This window comes from Melopsittacus undulatus, chromosome 2, assembly GCF_012275295.1.
Source record: "Melopsittacus undulatus isolate bMelUnd1 chromosome 2, bMelUnd1.mat.Z, whole genome shotgun sequence".
NCBI classification, from domain to species: domain Eukaryota; kingdom Metazoa; phylum Chordata; class Aves; order Psittaciformes; family Psittaculidae; genus Melopsittacus; species Melopsittacus undulatus.
In genome coordinates this window covers 77446243-77468636 of record NC_047528.1, presented here as the reverse complement: position 1 = coordinate 77468636, position 22394 = coordinate 77446243, and the positions used below count along the sequence as shown (strand labels likewise).

The 22394-nt window shown below is 45.6% G+C and overlaps 1 protein-coding gene across 3 annotated transcripts in view; it reads right to left on the bottom strand.

The window, feature by feature from the left end:
* Positions 1 to 22190, bottom strand: part of RAI2 (retinoic acid induced 2) — a 44187-nt gene extending 21997 nt beyond the window's left edge. The window contains exons 1-2 of one of the 3 annotated variants that reach the window (XM_034060241.1): positions 22061 to 22154; positions 13017 to 13285 (exon numbers count right to left, since the gene is read on the bottom strand). In XM_034060241.1, coding sequence (XP_033916132.1) covers positions 13017 to 13037 — 21 coding nt within the window. In that variant the 5' untranslated portion in view covers positions 13038 to 13285; positions 22061 to 22154. Of the gene's footprint in view, positions 1 to 13016; positions 13286 to 21287; positions 21305 to 22060 lie in introns of those variants that run through there. The other 2 variants (XM_034060242.1, XM_034060243.1) reach the window with 2 other exon arrangements.
* Positions 22191 to 22394: the final 204 nt, after the last annotated feature.

The window sequence follows — 22394 nt, the reverse complement described above, 5'->3', positions numbered from 1 at the left end:
TATTTATATTTTTCAGTTGGAGTAGAGCACGATAAATCACTTTTTACATAAACCTTGCTTTTCACTCACAGTTTTACAACAGAAGTACAAAGTAGCGTGTTAAGGCAGACTGCAGGTACAAGAGACCATGTGTCACTACCTACAACATTCACAGGGCAGGAGGATGGCAGGGAAGCCCTTGGGCCAGCGAGGCTCTGGGGTGACATCTGAAAAAGGTTGGGAGAGGGTTATGGAGACAGCAACAGAAGCTCCAAGGACATGTACCCATCCTCAGCGGCAGGCCGAAGAGTGAGGGCATGTCTCGCCGTGATAAATAAAACAGGCTTCATCCCCATGTCTGCATGCCGCCACAGGAGCCCACAGGGTGATCCTTCGCCTTGTTCCCCTCGATCATTGTCACCAGGAAGAACAACTGGCTCTTATCAGCAGAGACGTCTCTGGGAAGGAGTGACTTCAGGACACAGTGTCCTTCCCCGGTCCCTTGAACCCCCAAGACAATTTACAACACTGTCACTCATACATTCTCCCTCCTCATCTGCACGGTCCCTGCCTCTAAATTTAACATTTTGATTTCTCAGTAAGTGTCCTTTAGAGCTCTTAAAAGACCTTGATGATAAGACATTTTATTGATATTCTGGTTCACTTTTCAAAATATTTGCAGATTATAGGATAGATAGTGCTTGCTTTTATCCCTTCTTCAGGAGATAACAGTTTGGTAACTTACGTTATCAGATGAAAATTTATTGGTCAGCATTGGGGAAAGCAGATCCCTTCCAAAATTAGCCTTTGACCCACTTAGTCTTTCATAAACAAGCAATGATTTAAAAAATCCTCAACGGATATGAGATGTTTGCAGTCCCAGCATCAACTTGCACAAATGTTAGAAGGCAGAACGATAACAAAGCTACATCATCCCTATTTTACAGCATCAAGACCATGGTTGAAAAACTACAGAAAACTTCCCTAATGAAATGTCAAAGCCAACTAGCTTCACTACAGCTAATCCACAAATCTTGATGACAGTGCAGATTACCCAGCCTGCTAAACTGGCAAGCACCCAAGGAAGCTCATCTCCCAGGGATTACACCTCCACTTAGGTTTGCCTTCCCCTGAATTATTTGGAAAGGCCCCAGAGGAAACAAGTTTCAGCTCATCTGTTTCCTTCTCAGGGCTTTCAGTACACTATCCGGTCTAAAAGCATCAAGCGACAACAGCACATATACACACACACACAGACAGAATCCCAAATATTGACATTACTGTGCAATAGGTCAGTCACCCGCAGATACCAGGCAGAAAGCTGCTGACAGATGCTGCAGTATAAACCTCTTAAGAACCTTCACGTTTGGCGAAGAAAACCACTGTTCTCCATCTACTCTGCCCCAGCACTTGGAGCTGAAACACACCCAAAAAGAGAGATTATTTTTTTCTCACACTGGCTATCTATAGAAGATCCTTTTTATAAATCTCTGTTGTGCAGCTCCTGAATGTCAGACCCAGCAAATCAAAACATTTTATTGTAATTTCATAGTGTTTACTTTTGCAAGGCAGGATCTTGGCAGAGACAAGCATTTCCTCCAGGGACAAGGAGGATGGGGCTGGGAGCAGGGGGAGAGAGGACGAAGGGATGTAAGGAAGCATTTTAATGCAGACTTCCTCATTGTCTGCTTTAACAGGGACCCTGGCTGAAATACAAAGGAAGAGGTAGCTAAAAAGACCTTGGCTACAGATCTAGAGATGCCAGAGAATAGGTGTGAGGATGCACGGGGGGCAGCCTACGCAGGCAGGGACAGCAGATTAGGGATGCGCACGACAGAAGGAAAACACTGGCAGTCCTTGCCACCACCCCCAGTGCACTGGCCACTGGGTCGGGGAGGATCCTGGGGACAGCAGACAAGAAGGTGCCGGAAAGTCTAGCCTCCTCCCTGCTGCTTCCACTGTGCTCCATGTGCCCCTTATCTGGGGATGCTCCTGATTCCCTCCCCAGACCCTTCTCCTCCCTCCCAACCCCAAACTATGGGCACTTTGCCCTCTGAGGAAGACAGCACTGCCAGAGCATTTCTTTCCCCATCAGGACCCTCCCACTCTTCCAGGAAGAAGAGGAGGAGGCTCCTCGAACCCTGCCGGCCAGGGACACTGGAAGGCACAAGTGATCCCACCACAGGCATCTATTTTTCACTGCACATTTCCAGGGAGATTTGTCTCATGATGTTCAAACATTTGGGTGAGTAATACTTAAGCTGATGAAAGCTTAAGGTTGGGGGAATAAGGCATTCATAACACGTCACATTCCCAACCCTCATACATACATAGTTTCACTTTGAGCCTGCTGCTGAAGCCACAGCCCTCTGAGGAGCCTGTAGGAGATGCAGCAGTACAGCCGAAAGGGATTTTATTGACTTTGTTTTGTCCCCAGCTCTCCATATCAGTGACCCAGACATTGTCACCTTCTTTAACCCAAGTTGCCTTGAGCTCCTTCGCTGAAGACAAAGTCTCAGGGCCAGACACGTACAAGGACCATGATGCTGTGAAGTCACAACTTGCCCCATCTCTGGGACTGCCCACTGTCATGGGCAGATGAGTCGAGGTGGGGACTCCCCCAGTTCCCGCACACTGTCTGGAAAACCTCGGCAGAGCCGAGCTGCCAGCTCTGCCAGGCATAACAAATCTGTCTGTCCTTCGGTATGGTCTCTCTCTCTTTCTCAAGCTTTGTTTGGGTAAAGGAAGTGGTTCACAAAGACCTTTGCACAAACTCACCCCAATAACAACTGCCTTATTACGTAAAATGATTCACTGGTGTTTAAAAATCCACAAACAGGAGTCCTCGACGACTTTATGACCGACTTCCCACGAAGGCACCAAGGCCAGCAATCGCTAATGCTCCGTCTGGCATCGACTCCCTTTGAGTATCTCTCAGCAATAACAACTGATAGCCGAGCTCAGAGCCTACACATCAAACTCCTGTTTGTTCATAAATTCCCTCTAAAAGGATTTCAGCATCCTCACACTGCTTCTTCCCAAGCGTTTAGGCTCTTAAAGCCAAGTCAGCCAGACAGAATGGTGCCATGCAACTACAAACAACATGGGACAATTTTTCATTACAATACATGGCACTATCATTTCTAAAAGCCCTGACAGTAATATGCAGCGTGTAAATATTACACATTCATCATAATGAGGTTAGATACTAATTCCTGCAGCTTAATTTTTTTTAGGGGCGCCAACCCATTTTTCAATTAAGGCAGGATAATATTATTAATCATACAAAATTGCTGATGTGTAAAATTGTTTCCTTTCTAGCTAGCACTGGCTGAGAAACATCAGACATGCTCCCCCCAAATTAGTCTAGCTTAGTGGCAGTATGGAAGCTCAGCTCTTTGGTGAGGATTCACGCTGCTCAAGCCTCAGCAACGGGAGAGGCACATCCCTCTGGGGAGTGCACAGACCCATGTCTCCGTGGTGCTGGGTACAGTCTGGCAGCAAGGAGCCTATGGATATGGAATATCACGAAAGAGCAAGCACTGTCTGCTGTGGGGCATCACATCACTGGGCAGCCCATGCCAGGAGTGTGCTTTAATGGTCTCCGTTGCCCGAGTATTTCCAGGGCACCATGTTTCAGCATGCCCCTGGAAAGAGAGACAAGGTTTCTGTCCCCTCTCTTGATTTGCAGTGCTCAGTTTGGCACTATCGGTCTCTCTGGTGAGGTGGTCAGTATTTTCTCTTGAACATTTTTCCTCCTGCTGCTGAATGGTTTTGCCTAATTGCTGCCAAAATAACTGGGAGCCTCTCCTTCCAACTAAGCCACCAAAAGCGGCAGGAAGGAAAGAGAAGAACTAAAAAAACCCAATCCAAATCCTATAAAATAGTATGGTAGTGATAACAAAACCTCTCCTTGCCCTGTGGTAAGCAAGGGAGACACCTAGACTGTGGCTTGGCAGGACACAAGCAGATGCTGCAGAAGCATGAGCATGCGAGCATCCTGCAGGATAGCAGCTCCCTGCTGTGGTACACCCTGGTACCTGGCTCCTCACCCTGCCCAAACTGGGGACCTCTTGGATCACTCCTGGTGCAAATGCCCAGCTTTACCCCAGGCTAGACGTGTGACTGCTTCAGGCACACAGGGGGGACCAGTGTGTGCCATGCCCTTGCTCCCTTAGACAGCCAGCTATGACCTCCAGAAACCCTCCATAGGACACAAGCAGAAACAACCAAGCAAGGAGTAGGGCTGCCCAAGGTCCCTTCTGCATCAGGGAGATGACCCCAGGGCAGGGTTTTGGGGGATGATGGAGCTGGAAGGAGGCAGCCTGGCTCCTGGGTCCATAAGTGTCTGGTGTGTACTGCAGTGGCTCAGATCCAGACAAAACGTCTTGTCTCCAGCCATCTGTCCAACCCTCTTCCCATCTATGGGCACTTTCCCTCCCACACATCACCAAGTCATATATCCTCTGACTTCTGCTGAGATGTTGCACTCTCCCGCCTGCAGGACCTCCCACGAGCAGCTCATGACAGTTATCTCCTTTGCAGCTCAACCTTTGCCCATCGCCTGGAAAACATTCAGTATCACTCCCCACTTGTGTGCCCCCGCTGCTCATCTCCCTCCCTCCCTGCTCTTGTTTCTCCCCTCTTCTGGAAACCTCATCCTGCATATTTTCCTCTCCATAGTGACCAATCTCCTCCAAGCTGCAGAATTCCCCTCCTGTTTTTCCCCTACACAACCAATTCTTAATACTATTCCCATCTATCTGTAGCCTTGTGCCATTATTTTCCTGACATTGCCAAATACTTTCTTATCTGAAGATGGCATTATTTATATACAATTATATATCAAAGGCAATTTTCCACCATCGTATTCACTGCTGCCCAAGAATAAACCATGTAAAGAGAACCTTGGGGGGTTCCAAGGGACCTTGGGACCGCCTTAGGGGATGCCCCACCCCACAGTTGTTGCCTCTTGGCAAATGCTGCCAAGAGGAGCACTTTCTCTCTCAAGTCTGCAGAGGCAAATCAAATAAATAGAAATTGTGAGTTTGAGCCAAAAAAATCCTTTCTGACAAGAGTCACTGCTATTCAGATGACTAGTCTTATTAACATCAATGAGAACTGGAAAAGCTGAAGGACAGAGCGTGCGTGTGTCTCCTGGCTGAGATGTTCAGCTGCGTTTTAACTCGTTAAGAGGAAACCAACCCCCTGTCACCAATGCAATACACATAGTGGGATACTGGTCAGCAACTCACTGGATACCACTTCCAACAGTGCTATAGTTAGCAAGTACTCATTTACAGTAATTGTTACAAACATCAGAATTAGCAGAGAGAGATTTTCATATTATCTACACCCATACATATATAAAAATACCACTTTGTACAAACCCAAAGGATGTGAGGTCAAAGCTAATGGGCTAGCTTTGTCAAGCATCTCAAAAATCAAATTAACTGCAATCAAATTCATGGCACAACTCAGGGTTCATTTCATTACTATCAGAAAATTCAATCTCTGAAATCTTAGAGTATTAAGCTAAAGCAATGATCTTTCTGTTAAAGTTCTTTCTTTTTTTCATTTTAAGGTGAGAAAAAGCTGGTGGGCATAAGAAAGGTTGGGGTGGGGATTCCCTATAGATACTACTGAAAGCTTGGCAGTCAATCAGTTACTCTTATAAAAGGGAAATAAAAAACCTCATACTAAAATACACATTTCAAACACATCTAAAATACATTTTGAACTACAGATTCTACCTCTTGCATCTATTTCTACATCATGCTTTTTCTTGCAAAGATTAAGTACAGCCACACATGCACATAGAAATGCATATACATATTTAAATTCAAAATACAAATACATTAGGGAGCTACTTAAATCTGCTCATTGCTGCAATAACTAATCATCCTCTCTCTAGGCCTTACTGTAGGTGGGGGAGTCAGAAGTTCATTGCGCTAAATGCAGACATTTTCCTTGTTTTAATGAAGCTGCCGGGTTTGGTTTGCTTTACAATAAGCACGCTTTAACTTTACTGCAAGACCTAGCTGTAGAATACTCACTGCAATTTCAGCCTCCTTTTTACCCCTCCTCTTCAAGATTCCCAGCTAGGTTTCTCTGCAGGAGTCAAGTGTGGTTTTAATAAGGCAGATAAGGCAGGGCTTCTCAACTGCTGTTGATAGAGGTGAGGTGGTCAGCTCTTACTGACTTTCTGCAGTACTGCAGCTACAGACCGTACAGACAATCTTGCTTTATGAGCATGCACCAGGCAGGAAGTGGGCCTGGAAATTTCCAGCCGGCAGTGTCTGATGCACTGTTTGAAAAGCTGCACGATATGCATATAAAGGAAATGAAAGAGAGCCTTTTTTTGTTGTTGTTGCCACTGCTAACTCATCAGGCTGCAGTCAGCACACACACCTAGGAATGCCTGCTCAGGAGCCATTTTAAGAATTAGCATGTCTCAGCAAAAGGAAAAAAACCCACCCAACCTTGGTTATTTCGTGCACGTGAGAAAGTGCTGCAGATCAAAGATCCTTTTATCGATGCTTGGAAAAAATCACATGGGAGGTAACTAGCCGCTAAATTATTTCACTGTCCCTGTCTTACGTAAGCAGCCACAACACATATACGCTGCACACAGTGCACAGCTGCATTGATATACAGCATCCTCACAAGGGGATGTAGAAAAAAGGAAGCAATCACGGGCTGGTATCACGTACTATCAAGGTTTTACTGATACCAGCACGGAGCAACTGCATTACTAATTAATGGATGCTCACAGGCTACACACATCCTTCCAATCAAGTGGCAATAAAACCAGGTAGCATTATTCACCCTCGTACATATATTACTCTGGCTATTTACCCTCCTCCCTTTTTTTGGGGGCTTCTGCACACCCTCCCTTCATCACCCCACACCCACACTAGCAAGATATATTCCTTTGCTTGGGGATCAGGGAGATGCACACTCAAAGCCCTGCTTAGGAGCTTCCCATGTGGGCTGGAGTGAGCTGCTCTGAGCCAGGTTTGTAGTGCAGGCAGGGTCCAAACTATACAGGCAAGAGGTCTGGACACACACCACACCACTCCTCTCCAACCCCTGCTTCCCCCACCCCCACCCACCGAAGATGTCTCTGTATATGTGGACACAAAAATAATATTGGGTTTAACATCTCTCTGTGTCTCTTTTTCTTCCTATCCAAGAGGATGATATCCCCCTGCCCCAGGGGAGCACAGTGACAGTAAGCGGACCAGAGATGGCAAGAAGGTTCGTCCACTTTGGCAATGTCTGAAACTACAGCAGATGTCACCAGCCCTACAAAAAGGTTGAACAGACTTTAGTCCATACAAAACTACCACACACATGTATCCATGCCCGGGTGCTGCTGACTGTGGATGCAGACTCCAGGTCGCACCCAGCTGCAGCAGCATCAGCTGCTGAACTGCTCTTGGCAAGGACCGGCTGAGGAAGCTAGGTCCCACCTCCTGCTGAAGCACTGCACCTGAGCAGCCAGAGCCGCATGGTGTTTATCAGGATTTCACATCTTTCTGATCATTGCAAAGCTCTTGGGGACTCTGAAAATAAAGCTATGCACACACACAGGGCTTCAAAAATCTTACAGCTATAGCGTTACAATCAGAGCATTATGTCCTTACTGTATGTAAGACTTCACTATATGCTTAAATTCTGACTTCAGTAGGACAAATGGATTTGCTTAAATTTCATTATGTACTCAAGTGTCTTTTCTCAATAGATAGGCTTTCCTGCACAAAACCTTAACTGTATACTAGCCATTTGTTTTATAGTTGCCCGAATAGTATGTCTTGCCTTTCTAAGTACAGCACTGGGCTACCTCCACTGTAAGGTATTATTTGTTACACATGAACAGAAAAGCAGGTAGACATTGGGGCAGGCTGGAATTTTAGTTAGCTATCTGGAAAACATGAACAATGATGGGCAGATGACATGGCTGCACACTTCAGTGTTATTTGAGTGCTCCCAAATTTTTGCCTGCTAGATAAGCAACAGTGGACAGCTATAACACAGTCCTCAAAGGAAAGTGAGGAAAGGACAATAACCCACATCACAGAACATTTCCATACTGTGTTCTGCATTTTATATTTTAAATGCAACTACAGGGAACTGGTGTCCTGTGAAATAACAGATGTTAGGCTCTCACCACACATACACTAGTTTAATTCTGATGACCTTGCTGAATTAGGAAGCTAAATACAAGTTAAACATCCATCTCCTCTCCTGTACTCCTGTCATTAGCAGACCCATTTTTGTTGGTGTTTGGCTGATCTGTGTTTCCTCCCTGCTCCCCATCTGCAGCTCCCCAAAGCACATTCTAACAGCAGTTTGGCTTGGTTTTCCAAATCAGATGCTGCTTACATTGTGAATCTCATGCATTTTCTTTGTTGATAGGAATTAGTGATTGCTTCAGTTTAACCCCCTAACTTGGCAGAAGCTGGAGTCGGGCCTGGACCTGCTTCCAGTTTGTGTTCTGGGTCTACTCCCAGTAGGCAATAGATGTTCAGGGCTTCTGGAGAGTCAAATGCAATACACATTGATTTAATCAAAATTACATGCAAGTTTCACTCTAAAGCAGAACTTCAACAGTCAAACAATTAATGACTTCTTTAATTCTTAAGGACTTTTTTCTGCATCAATTTAAAATGCTCAAAGAGAAGAAACAGACTGGCATTGTCTTTCAGTCTTTTGCTGATGGCAAAGCAGATTATTCCTATCATATACTGCAGGGGTGCTGTCAAATGCTGTTCCAGGCTATGGGCCAAAACCTACCCCCAGTCCATGTGCTCAGCTCTCACTGGCATCAATGGTATCTCCACCATGGACTGACAGTAGTAAATGGGCAGAGATGTGCTGGCTGCTCAAATAGCACGATCTATGTGCTGAATAATTCATTTTAAACTGTTGCACAGATGTCAAAATGTTATTGCTGATTTCTAGCCAGCAGAAATGGGTGTTTCTTCTCCCAATAGGAGTGTGTCACTGTCTGTAATGCCAGAGAAGATCTGGGGGAGGTCTCAGCAAGGCAGCAAAGCCCATACATGGCATGCCTACGAATGCACAATTAAAATGCTCAGTATAGGCCACCTTTCACTCTCCTTATTAGGATTCTCCTGTGGATGCACTCACACATTGCCTCAAAAAAAAAAAAATCAGAAAAGCAGCTTAAAACATGCCACAGTTATACAGGTTTGAGTGTACAGGGCTCCACCACTCACTTCATCCCTTTGGATTTTCTGTAAAGTTCCACAGAAAGCATTCAAGTACAAACAACCTGAAAGTCACAGCCAAGTTTGGGTAATAAAATAAACCCACACAGAAAAACCCTCTGCCTCTGTAAATGAGAATTAGTACATCTATCCTACAGGACTTGTCAGCCTGGTCATGGCAAGAGCCCCATGGTAGAAGTCAGAGATCTGCCCCTCAAAATCAAGGAAGAGAAAATGAGTTTTCCTATGTTTCCCCTTTCACTAAACTGGTGCTAAACCCAGCCAGTTTGGCTGGACTTAGCACCGAGATGGTCCAGGGGCTGGCTTACCCATCCAGCCATGCGGGAAGTGGACTCCAGCCACTGATGGCCACCAGCCACCTCCAAGAGCAAGGTGGGACTCCTGCCTGCATACGGGCTTGGGTGCCATCATGGGGGATGGCTGAAGGTGACAGGAGAGAGGGAAGGGAAATAGGAAAGATGCAGGAAAGCTATAGGTTTTGAACTGAGATCAGGGACTGGTGATCTCTGATCATGCTTGTAGATGGGCTTTTTCATGTCAGCTGGTCTGTGTGGAAACAGATCTAGGCTTAATGAGGTCTAATTTGTTTTAAATCCATAGGTTTCTTTTTAATAATTAACAGTCCCATCAGTCAGTAAAGCCATTCCTTACCCCTGACTACTTGCTATTAGGAATGAAATTTACTGTGAAATACTGTTAAAAGGTGGAAAGCAAATGACATAATTCAAGTTTTAATTAAAAAAATATATATATCACACCAAGCCAGAACCATAGAAAGAATCATAACCAAATAAGAGAAAAAAAACCTCCTCTCCAACCCAGTGCCTACTCTTCCCAATTACCCACTTTATTCTTTCTTATGCTATTTGAATTCTTGTAATCGGTTTCTCTTACTGGATGCCCTCTGCCCAGACCGTACATAAGGTTTTCTCTCTGCAATTCCAGGAACTAGAGAATGTGTCGGCATCATTAACGTGAACATTACACACGCTTACATGCGAGGGTCCAGGAACTACAATTAACACATTAAGAAATAATAACTGCCAAGGGAGCAACGAAAGATAAACAGCATGGAGCTGATGTAGCAAGAATTCTGCTTGGGAAAGGGCTGTCTCTTAGGGAATGGGCAAGGGGGAGAAATTGAAGCGCTGTGCAGCAATGCCCATTTACCAAAGAAATCCCCCAAAACAGCTGAATGACTGTTTATCCATTAATTTGTTGAAATTTAATTTCATTGAAAGTATCACTGCCTTTAAACTAGATTTAAGAAATCGGGAGGCTCCTGTTTACACAGACATAATGACTGTCTCCTGTTGGAAAGCTTAAACCCAATGCAGTTTTTGATATTTGAAGAATTGAGATTTTGGGGGGGGGGGGAGAATAAATGTGCTGTGGGTCTGTTGTTTTCTTGTTCTATTTTTTTTAATAGAAGTCAGAAATATATATAAAAATATATTAAAAAATAAAACAAACCACAACTTTTTCCTGCTTGTTGGCATCCATTTTTATGATTGCCTCTTTTGGGGTTTGGGTTTTGGATTCTTTTTTGTTGTTGTTGTTCTTGTTTGGTTTTTGCTTTTGTTTTTTAATGCAATTGAAAGAATTAAGTTACTTTCCCAAGGGCTTTCACTGAAAAAAAGATCTTTAGACTTCAAAGTCTTCTATTTAAAGCTTCCAGCCTGAAAATGTTTTCTCTGAGTACTCCTGCAGAAGCTACATAACAAAAGTCTGCAAGAGCATGCTCACCATTAGGACATATATTTTTACCACTGTAACCAATAGAACTCACGGACCACACTGGTTCTTTGGATACCAGTCTTGACTTTTGTTACAGCTGGATGAACCAAAGGCCTTAATACCTTATTTACCACTGAGATTAGGAGCTTAAAAATTAGGATGGCACAGGTGAAGTTTATGAAATGCATTGTCTCTTGTCTCTCTCACCTTGAGGCTGCACAGCCACAGAAAACCCAACAAAAAAAACTGCCATTATAACCCTTTCCCTACATTCACTCCAATCCCAGTGAGTGAAAAGGGAGGCAGAACAGGCACAGGCACAAGCGTAAGATGAGCAGCCCTGCTCAGGATCACTTTTTGGGGAGAGAAGGACAAACCCCTCTTGAGCTGTGGCAATGCCTGTTATCGATTTGGGGGCTGGAGTGCAGGGTTTGTGTGACAGGCATGATCCCCACCAAGCATTGCTCATCAGTCAGCTAAGACATTTCAGCAAATCACACGGCACTTTGTAAAAACATAATTGTTTTTATTTTCCAATTTTCCATGTTTTGTGTAGAGTGCTGCAGTGTTCAAGCGAAGTGAATAAAAGCATAAACAGTAAGCACCATCTGGAGAACATTCTTCCAGCGTGCTGAGAAATAGCAGCCGCCTGTGTGCTACCTGCTATAAATAAATGCCATTAAAAAATGACCAAAAAATTGTTTGTTCCTATTTCGCGGAACTGCACCCAGATAAAATTTCCCTCAACCCTGTCTTCAGGTACCTGCCATCTTCATGACAAAAATGAAGATGTAGATGTTTGTTTCTCACTGCTTTATGTTAATATGGATATCACTTAACAGAATATCAACCCTACACGTTATTCTAATAACAGCAACCGAGGCTGCCACTTAAGAGTAACACATGAACAAGACGTTCAAAATCCAAATGCTTTTCAAACTGTACCAGGTTCGCAATATGGTGATATCCCTCAGCCAGCTAGCAAGAGAATGGGTAAAATTATTCTTCCTCTAAATGGATGGTGCATCAGTTTGGGAGGGAAAAAAAAGAAGAAAGTCAATAATTTATTTTCTGTCTAGCACAAAGCCGCTCCTATCTCCCTCTCTGCTGACAAAATACAGACCAAGTTGGCTGTGGGGCTGTGATGAGGCTCTGCGAAGGGTCCTTCTTTGCTGTGTTTGTTTAATCACTGCAATTAGAGCTATTCAAATAATGAAATTGTTTGCTATAGTGGCCAGGCTGGGGAGAATAAAAAAATCAAAAAGAAATGTTTGGGTTGAGCAATTTAAGAACTGTATTTTCTTTTTTTTTGTAAAATGAAAACATAAAACTGTTTTATATGTTCCACTCAGAGGGCAGCAAAGCCTTGAAAGAATCCATTGAGTTTGAAATGAAAAATACATTTTCTCACTGGAACAAAGCGTTTGAGCATTTGACATTTTTCCCTTTTTTTTTTGTCAGACCAACATTTTCAGCACTCAGAGAGGGATGCTTAGAACAGCTTACTGCTTGTGGGGTGAGGGAGGAAAGGATCTGTCCACCCCTTATCCTAACCTCAGACACATCTCGGGCCTTCAGCAGGGGCAGGGTTGAGCACTGCAGCTTTCTCCCTTGAGGAAGCCATCACCAGCCTTCTGGTTCCTCACTCCCTGGTATTCTGCTCTGGGCAGCCCCAGCTCAGTGATGCCAAGGGGCATCTTCCCACTCCCCACTGTGGTGGGGACTGGCACACTGCCTGCCAAAAGATGCTGGGTAGGTACAGCTACAGGAACAGCAGCACTGCCTTCTCTCCATTAGCAGTAGCCCAGCCACAGCTTAAATATCTAAGTAATACCACTGATGCTGGGCAAAGAGTTCACCCCACTTATATCCATGACACCCTGAGGTTGGTGTCTGGCTCCTGGTTTTCGGAAGAGGCTATTCTGATCTCAAGCAAGTTAGTGAAAAATTAAAAACCCAACAAGAATAAAAGGACTAAATCCACAGTGATTAGGCTGCAGAAGAAATGGACTGGGAAAGCCTCAGGCGAAATGGGACACATACCTTGGGCACTACAAGATGCATGCTTCTCTCAGAGGCAGGGCTGCCTCTGTCTCCATGAGAAAGGGTTCAGCTGTTGGCACTGAAACATCCTCCTTTTTCAGTGCTTCAAGGAACACTCCATTTGGGTTTCAGGTGGGAGGGAGGTGGACACACATCTCGAGGAAGAGGCTGAGACTACTCACAGACCTGGAAAACTGCATACACTGAGCACCCGCTCTGGATGAAGCAACTGCCTTGACTCTTCCACAGCTGTAACAATTTACAATTATCTATTAAAAAAACAACAACGACCTAAAGTCAGAATGGCCCAAGGTGCTATGTGGCAATTCCCAGGATGGCACAGCCCTGTGGTCCACGTGAGGCCAAGATGTTATTTGTGGTACAGCATGAGGCTGAGGTGGCCAGAGGCTGATGCAGGAGGTAGCCTGAATCCTCACCTATGAACCACCAGCCACACACAGGAAGAAGGATTTGAAGAAATATTTGGGGTTTTTGCTTCTTTATTTTTCTTTTTTAACCTTGGATTAGTGTCAGGAAGCAATGGGAGTGAATCTGTCTTGTGGAATAACACCCACAAAAACAAGCAGGGTCCCTTGACGGAGAGGGTGGCTACAACTCCTGAGGCATGAGGGCGTCACTGGTCTAGCTCCCCATCATCATTTCAGGGCAAGGGTGGAATTGATGGACATAGATTCAGTCCTTACCTCAAGCTATGCTGCTTTTTCCAAACCCACAGCTGTCATACACTGGTGTGTTCACAGGGCAGCTCCACTGAAGCCTTGCTTTCAACTGAGACTGGCCACCATTCCCACTGGAAGCAAAGGCATCATTCCCACCATATTTTGTTTTCTGTTTTCACAGGGACTCAGTGTGCCAGGAACTGTATGAGCAGGGATGAGGGTACAGTCTCTTCCCTGATGAAATCATCATCTCAAGCCCAGCAAGGGCAGGAAATGATAACGTGGTTATGGTTCTCATTAGCTGTATTTTCCTAATATAAATATTTTAGCTACTTTTATTTATGCAGTCCACTCACACCAGTTAAATGAGATACTTTGCAAAGGGATACTTCAGCTGTCTGGAAATTAAGACATCAGACTACTGATTTTGTTAGGATGATGATTTGCCTAGATGAATAAGGTTTTCCTGGACCAGGTGTGCAGGGAAGGCAGGTGGTGGGAATATGTCTGTCCGTGCATGCACACAACCATGCATGTGTGTGTATGAGGGGGAGGGTTATTCTTTGTTTTATTTTTGCCTTTGGTCAAATCCAAACAATGTGCAGTAACAAGAAGTAAATGTCATTTTCCTCCCATCCATCTTAATTTGGCATCCATTTTAAAGCTTACCTTTGACCTTTTAAAATGTTAATACACTTAAGCAGATATAAAAAACACAAAGCTCCTGGAAAAATTAATCACAGCCATATCACGATGCTAGCCTTAAAATGTAACATCAGTTGTTTTGCTCTTTCATTTTAAGAAGCATTTGTCCAATGCAGCAGCAGTAACTATGCTACAATTAGCTATTATTTCCTTTTCAAACAAATACCCACATTAAGTACTACAGCAAAGCCCTATCAGCATGACCAGCACAACCTGCTATGAATTTGTTTTGTTGGGTAACTGCCTGGAACAACAGAAAAGGTCCTGAAAAGGACTTGATAAGTCACTTAACTCATCCTTCTGCCCCAGGCAGAACCGGCTACATCCAAACCATTACTCACAAGAAACCTTATTTAGACTTCCTTAAAGTAGCAGCCTTAAATAGAACTGGAAAAAAAATTGCACAGATCAGAATCTATAACATAAATATGAAAATAATTCATGTATGTGCACTACGTATGCAAATATGGAAACATAAGGAGACAACCCTGACCTAAATGATAACTCTCCCACCTCTGACCGCCTCATGCCCTTTAACCAAAGGGTTCAAAACAGGAAACTCTAATGAAAACACCTCCTTCCTTTTTAAAAATAAAAGGCTGCTAACTTGAGAACCTCAGCTCCTTGGAAATGCAGCAGCACCTTTGCTCAAGAAAACTGGTTTCAGAAGCATCAGGTCCCAACATATTTGGGCTTTCATGCTTCAAAGCAAAGAGCTCTTCAGTTCCACCAGAAAGCAAATAGGAAGCAAGAGTGTTGACCAGCCTCTCTGGTAACAAAAGCAAATCTAAGATGTCTGGAACCTGATTGTGATCAAGGGCATCCGCCTTGCCTGTTGACTTAACTGTTTCAGGTGGGAGGCTGTGCTAAGTCCCTCCAGGATGGTCACTGCACAGCTCTGTGGTTACATGCCATGAAAACAGGGATCCATGACACGCAGCCATATGCTGCTTTCACTTTCTTTTGTGTAGCATCTGATGGCATCCAGAGCTACCCCCATCAATTCAATAACCCCCTTTAGAAGACAGAAAGCTATGGTGACAGCCAAAATGTATCCTGAAAGACAAGTGCTGGTTTTATGGCTAAAAACAGCTGCTACCCAAGCATCCCAAAAAATCCCTTAAACACCTAAATGGCAAACCCAAACCAAAGGCAAATGTATCTCCCCAGCAAGTGAGAAGTATAACTCCTTCCAACTGCGTTCTTCCACCTACCAATATTACTTTGGTTCCAGCACAACTGGAGCATAGCCAAGCAGTCTTCCACAAGCTGAATACCCGCTTAGGTACAACTAAGCATGGGGGCAAACATGAGATACCAAGCCTGGCACCACCAATCCCATGAGGGAACAACACCTTTTCAAGTATCCTGCACACACAGTGCAGAAGAGCTGTAATGCAGAGCCCAGTTTCTTCCATCAAGGAAACCTAGTGAATCCACCCTAACCACACATAGGTCCTCCCATAGTGAAATGGCAAAAGGTAACTCCATCCACTCCCTAGAGACCAGAGATGATTTAACAGCATATCATGGCTACAAGAGCAAGGCTTTTCCATGTATTCTTTCTTTCAGGATACACTTCTGCAAGTACACATGTGTTATCTGCCTGTATGTATATATATTTACTTATATCTAATCACCACATGCTGTCTCTGGTAGAGAGCATCCTGTGCCAAAGAGATCCTTCGCTGTCACACCTGAAGACCCTCCAGGGCTGCAGATTCATGCTTCCACTGATATTCCACTGATCTGGCAGGGGTGTTTGAACTATGTGATCTTCAAGGTCCCCTCCAACCCCAACCACTCTATGCTTCTGTGATTCAACTGCTCTTCTATGGAGCTTGTGGAAAACTCTCCTCCAAGGTCAACAATCTTACATAGAGAATCCCAAAGACAGCTATCCAATACAATAACACAGGCAAGATTCTTCCAAACAAGAATCATCCTTCCCATTTTCTTCCCTGGGAAGTACCAATGGAAAAAGTTGGTTTTTTTTTGGTGGGTAGAGTACAATAACATATATCTGAACATATGTTCCTATTTCCTTCTGGCATCCACACAGCACCCCGCAGTCTGGAGAGCAAGGTTTAGCCACACACAAGCAGCCCTCTTCTCCTGCCTGTCTGTGGGGCAGAACCCTGGCCAAGACCTGCCTCCTGATCTCCAGCCCATCACCAAGACCAGAGATGAAGGCATCTATTATTGAGACAGTGATGCCTGACTGCTTGTTTGGGAAAATCCTGATTAAAAAACAATGTGTTGCCCTTCCTGTTTGCTTTGCAGTGGCCTTGTGGGGATCCAGCTCTACAGAAAGTGATCCATCACCAACAATCAGAAAGATGTGTATCATACAGACACAAAAATACCTCAAATTTACTTAGTTCTCCCTGTCTTCCATTCTTGTTGCCCTTCTGCATCATCTAGTTCAATGCCCTGCAATGTTTTCTTTAGCCTAATTAGTATATAAACATATAAGGACCACCTGATTATTTTTTTTAAACTAAGGACCATTTTGTGCAGTATTGCCATATAAGCTTTCAAAGGCAATGAGATTAAAGAAAATTAGACACAGTAAATACACATTTCTGACTCTGCCACTTCTAACACTGTATTATAGGGGTTTTGCTTACATGCAAAAGAATACACATATGCTTTTGTTATATTGCTTGTGACTGGTTTATTCACCAACTTTGGATATTCATGGACTATAAGTTAAATAACACTCCTCTAGCTAATTGGTTTATTCACTAAGCATAGATGGATAACTGATGGGTTCAAAAAGTCACTATTGTTTGAGTCAGTCACCAACTAACTAACTTGGCCATTCAACCAGGGAGTTTTCTTCTCTGAAAGGTGACAAGTAGCTTTGTAATGACTTCTATTATTTTCCCAATAAACTCAGAGAAAATAGGACATTGCAGCTAGAAAAACACGGAAAGAGAAATTAGCTGTTACTGTCATTAAGGATTCAGAAGCTGAAAAAGAACAGTTGGTGCAATGCAGCTGGAGAGGCTTTTCAGAGTAAAGTGATTATTCTCTGGCCATTAATGAATTATTTCTTGCTGAAGAAGACTTGCACTCCTCTAAATAACCTGGCTTTGCTGTGAGGAGCATACTGTCTGCCAGGGCATGTGAGAGCCACTGTCCCCTTAGCCCTCATGGTGGCCACTGCACTTCTCCCACCTCTTTGCTTCCATGCCACAAGACAAGCAGAGAAATAATTTTAATTCTACGGACTGAAGCACATGTAGACACTGGAAGAGTGATTGGTCTTCAAAATTAGCCTGACCATTGAATTTGGAGCTACAGCCTGGGATGTTCAGAGGTGCACATGTCCTCAGCAGCCTTCTAGTATCTAAAGGGTACTACAAAAATCTGGAGAGAGACTTTTTACAAGGGCAGGTAACAACTGGACAAGTGGGAAAGATTTTAAACTGAAAAAGGGTATATTTAGATTGCACATTAAGAAGTTCTATACTGTGAAGGTGATAAGACACTGGAACAGACTGCCCAGAGAGACTGTGGATGCACTGTCCCTGGAAGTTCTCAAGGCCAGGTTGGACAGGGTTTTGAGCAACCTGGTCTAGTGGAAGGTCTCCCTGCCCCTGAGAGGGGAGTTGGAGCTAGACGATCTTCAAAGGTCCCTTCCAACCCAAACCATTCCATGATGCTGTTAACTAGTAAAAACTAAAGGGTACTGGAAACAGGTCCAGCTGAAAGAGGACCAGTTACTCACTCCTAAGTCAGCACTTGAGCGTCAAATGGCAGCTGCCATAGGGTTGCCCAAAACATCCAGCCACCCACAGGGCTGGCAAAATCCCACAGACATGACCCTATAACTCACCCCACCCACACTGCAGTGCTGCTCTGTATGTTAAAAGAAGGCATGGACAGACCTGTTTAAGGAAAAAAAGAAAAGGGAAAGCCAGAACTAACAAGCACCACTAAATCACTCAGCAGAGCAGCTCCTCCAGAGAGTGGCCTGTTTACAGAGTTGCTTGGTGCCCTGGGAGGGATAAGGCAATATTGCAAGCCCAGGAATGGAAATTCCTGAGGAGAACCAAGACAGGTTAACAATGATCCCTGGCAGCCTACAACCTCTTGTATTGCCACCTCCTTTTTGAAATGTAGAGTCTACTGGGAGAATTTAGGCTTAGAGCTTTAAGCGAAAAATAAGGAAAACTTTTTGTTCCTGAAGAGTGCCTATGAAACCCAAGAAATGCTGAAAGTGTTTTACTGTATTGTTATTCTGTAGATGTCATTTCTGGAAGGGTGACCCAGCACAACTGGATCTCAAAACAAAGCCATTCGTGGCTAGCACCACACATTGCCAACTGAGTCTTTCCACTCAAAATAAAATAAAATAGTAATATAAAAAAGGCAAGTGCCTCCATAAAACATTCATCCATCCCAATTTCATAACAGAAGTATTTGTCAGCCCCCATTTTGCTTCTCGTTCTTTTGGCTGCCTGCTCTACAAAGCCACCATTTCAGCTGCCTGTGCATACAGACCGGTGGGCACGCTGTGCCGCAACAACTCCTGCATCCTCATCCTCCTGCCCACAGAGGGGATGGCCACTCCTATCCCCAAACCCTCACCTGCAGCACTAGAGATTAGTCAGGGGAAATTTTTATTTTTCATAGATATATATATATTTATTTTTCATTTGTTCTGGGGCAGCCATCAGATGTACTCAGCTCCTGTAACAATCACGTGATTTATGTAGAAGTAATTGGGGTTAAACTATCTGCTACATCAAACTCTTCACATTTGGCCCCATCTTTAGGACCTAGAAACATCTGAAATAAATAAGCTATGTGTCATTGAACAGGGTCTGGGCTTAATTAGGATCATTCTGGATTTTATGGGAGAAATCTTGTACTGCCAGCTTTATGTGGCTAACCCATCACTTGCAAGGTTATCTGCTGGGGGTTTTTAATTCCCTTTCTATTTCCCCACAGCTTTTTCTTTTTTTTAAATCCTCCAACCAGCCGGATGACAACCACTCCTTATCTTTGGCTGTCGTCCATGCTAAAATAAGAATGCTGTTGTTACGCCGAGGGAGCTGCACCCTTCCACCTCCGTTCCCTCCCAACGTGCACACAACTGGCTGCGCAGGAACGCCCGAGGTGCCATTTTCTGGCCATTTTTCTGTGATGTTGTTGCAATTTACCCTCTAGCCATGATTTGTATTTGGAAATCACACCGGGCCTCTCTCGTGCCACAGATTTTACAAACTTTGAGCGACAGTCGGTCTCTGTCCTGAAAAGCTGGTGATACTCAGCCCATCTTCACTGTCACTGCTTCCCTGCCTTGACGTAGGCTAGCTGACACAAGGGCGAGCACGCAGCTGAGTGCCGCTCGAGCAGTGCCGGGCAATTTGATTAGCAGCAGAGAATGACTGGATTAGAAGAGGGGTAGGATTAGAGATTGATGAATCGTTGTGAGGCTGCTACATCGGTAGGATTGGTTTCAGCAGCAGCATTTGAATGGCAAGCTGTATCCCCTCAGAGCAGTTAGGTCCCACCTATCACTTCAGACTTCTATGCACAAGGCAGCTGGGGAAGGCAAAGCACAAAGCATTTGAGTTAGGGTCTGAACAGACAGCCTGGTATAGGTAAGCCCTTGGTGGGTCACAGGCAATGATGATGAGAAGAGAGGCAGGGAAACATGAAATAATTTGCCCAAAGCTACACCGTCAATTTGTGGCAAACGCAGAAACAGGAGCCAGATTTTCTAAAATAAAAAAAGGAGTTCTTCACGCAGGAGATGAGCCAGCTGCCTTTCTTACATGCAAATGCTTTTCTCCCCTGTAATTTACACTGCTGCAGGCTCTGCACAGCAAACGCCAGCTTCCTGAAGTTGTAGCATGTTCAGCGTGACCTGCTCTTCACGCACGTCATGCCCGCTACATGACTAGCTCCATCCTCCAGCCTGCGCTTGCAATGCGATCCACACGCCTTGCCAAAGCTTATCGCTTCCAGTTGTGGTAGGAAGCAATCAGGTTCCTGCAAAACCCATCACTGGGGTGAGTCCTGGTCTGACAGGGATAGCTCTGGCTACTGGAGTGCCTCCAGAATCTAATGCATATACAGAAACTCAACATTGCTCCCAGTTAAATCGAGTGGTTATCCCCTCTTCAAATTTGGCTTCAATCATTTTTCAAGGTGAAAAAAATTTCAGTGTTTCCCTCAGAGTCCCACTGGAGCTTATCGGAGAAATGCTACAGAATTCATCTGAGACACCAAGGACAAAATAGTGAGGGGGCATTAATGGAACAGGCTGCTCTGGCAGAGCTGCACAGGCAAACGTGTGGGCTGTCGGCAGCCCCCTGCACTAGTTACTGGAGTTACATCCAATTACCAGAGCCACTTGTCGAAGTGAAAAGGAAGGAAAGACTCTTCTGAATTTAAATATAAAAAAAAAATGGAAGTGTGCTGATTTTCTGCCCAAAACTCCAATCAGTAGCGTATTCATGAGGAAAGCTTTACTTTAAAGGTTAAGCCAATTTGCTATTGATAAATGGCACGAAAGGTTACCCAGAAAAAAAAAAAACAACAAACTTCCTCATCGAGTTTAAATGGAAAATACCTGGAGAATTAATAGGCAACCAGATACTATTTTCTCTTCATCAGTACATCTCCATTAGACTATGTACAGACATGTATTTTTTTAATCTTGCACTTAAAGCATTATTTCTTTGAAAAGATTTCTGATGGAGAACGGCACGAGAGAAAACTAACGTCAACAACAGCCACTAAAGCCAGTTTTAAACAGGGGAAAGAAGAGGAGGGAATGGAAGTAGCTGCCCTGCAGCACCTCCCGGAGGGATGCAGAACTTGCGGAGCTTGCACCGCACCGAGGCACCCGCCGCCACGCACGCACCGAGCCCGGCGAGGCGATGCCGGCTCCCCACGACAGCCTCCTTCAGGAAAAGCCATTACGGGAGACGCAGGTGACAGCTCATCCTCCGGGAAGCCCTCGCCGAGAAGCCGGGAGACAGCGGGCGGAATTCCTTCCCAACTTCGGAAGGGTAAACCTTCATCATCATTCTCCTCCTCGCTTCAGACAGGCTACGAGAAGGATCCCAAATCCCCCCATTATCGCCCATCTTGAAGTCCACCCTGCGTTTTTAATCTCCTTCTTCCAGAGCGCGGACTCGGGTGCTTAAAGCAGCGGTGACCGGCCGCGTTTTTGTCTCCCGTGGGGCAGGACCCACGAGCCGTGGGGGGCGATGCCCTGCCGCGGCACCCGCCGCTCCTCCCCGCGCACCCACCGGCGTGGTTCCGAGTAAGTTGCGCAGGAAAGAAGAGGAGGAGGAGGAAGGGGATGGGGGTGTCTCTGCCCACGGTCTAGCCCCGTCCCCCATGGTCCGCGCCCCCCCCCCCACCGCCGCAGCCCCACCGCCGGGACAACCCGCACAAAGCCGCCGCCGGGCTCTCGCTGCGCCCGCTCGGCGCCACCAGAAACAATAGTCACGGGCCGAAGCGGGGACAGCGGAACCGCCGCCGCCCTGCCCACGGTACCGCAGAGCCCGGCCGCGGGTGGCAAAGAGGGGGAGGGGGAAAGATTCCCGCAAAACGCCGCTGCTCCGGCCAACCTGTCACCGCGACCGCCCGCCCCCGGCTGTCGGTGCGCAGCCGCCCGGTGGCACCTACCTCCGCTGGAAGGTGCGGCAGCCCCTAGCTGGGCTCCATGGGGCCGCAACCGCCGCCCGCCTCTGTCAAGCCCGACCGCCGCCGCCGGGGACGCACAGCCCTGCCCTGCCCGGTACCGCGTCCCGCTCCCCCCGCGCCGGGCGGGGCCGGGCGGGGCGAGGGCAGGGGGCGGAGCTTTCCCGTCCCAGACCACGCCCACCGCCCTTCTTCTCGCCCCCCCCGCCGGCGCTTCTCCCCCCTCCGACCCTTCTTCCCGCGCCTGCACGGAGCCGGGGTACGCACACACACATACACGCACACGGTAGGGACCACAGAGGGTCGCGCGTAGCTGCAG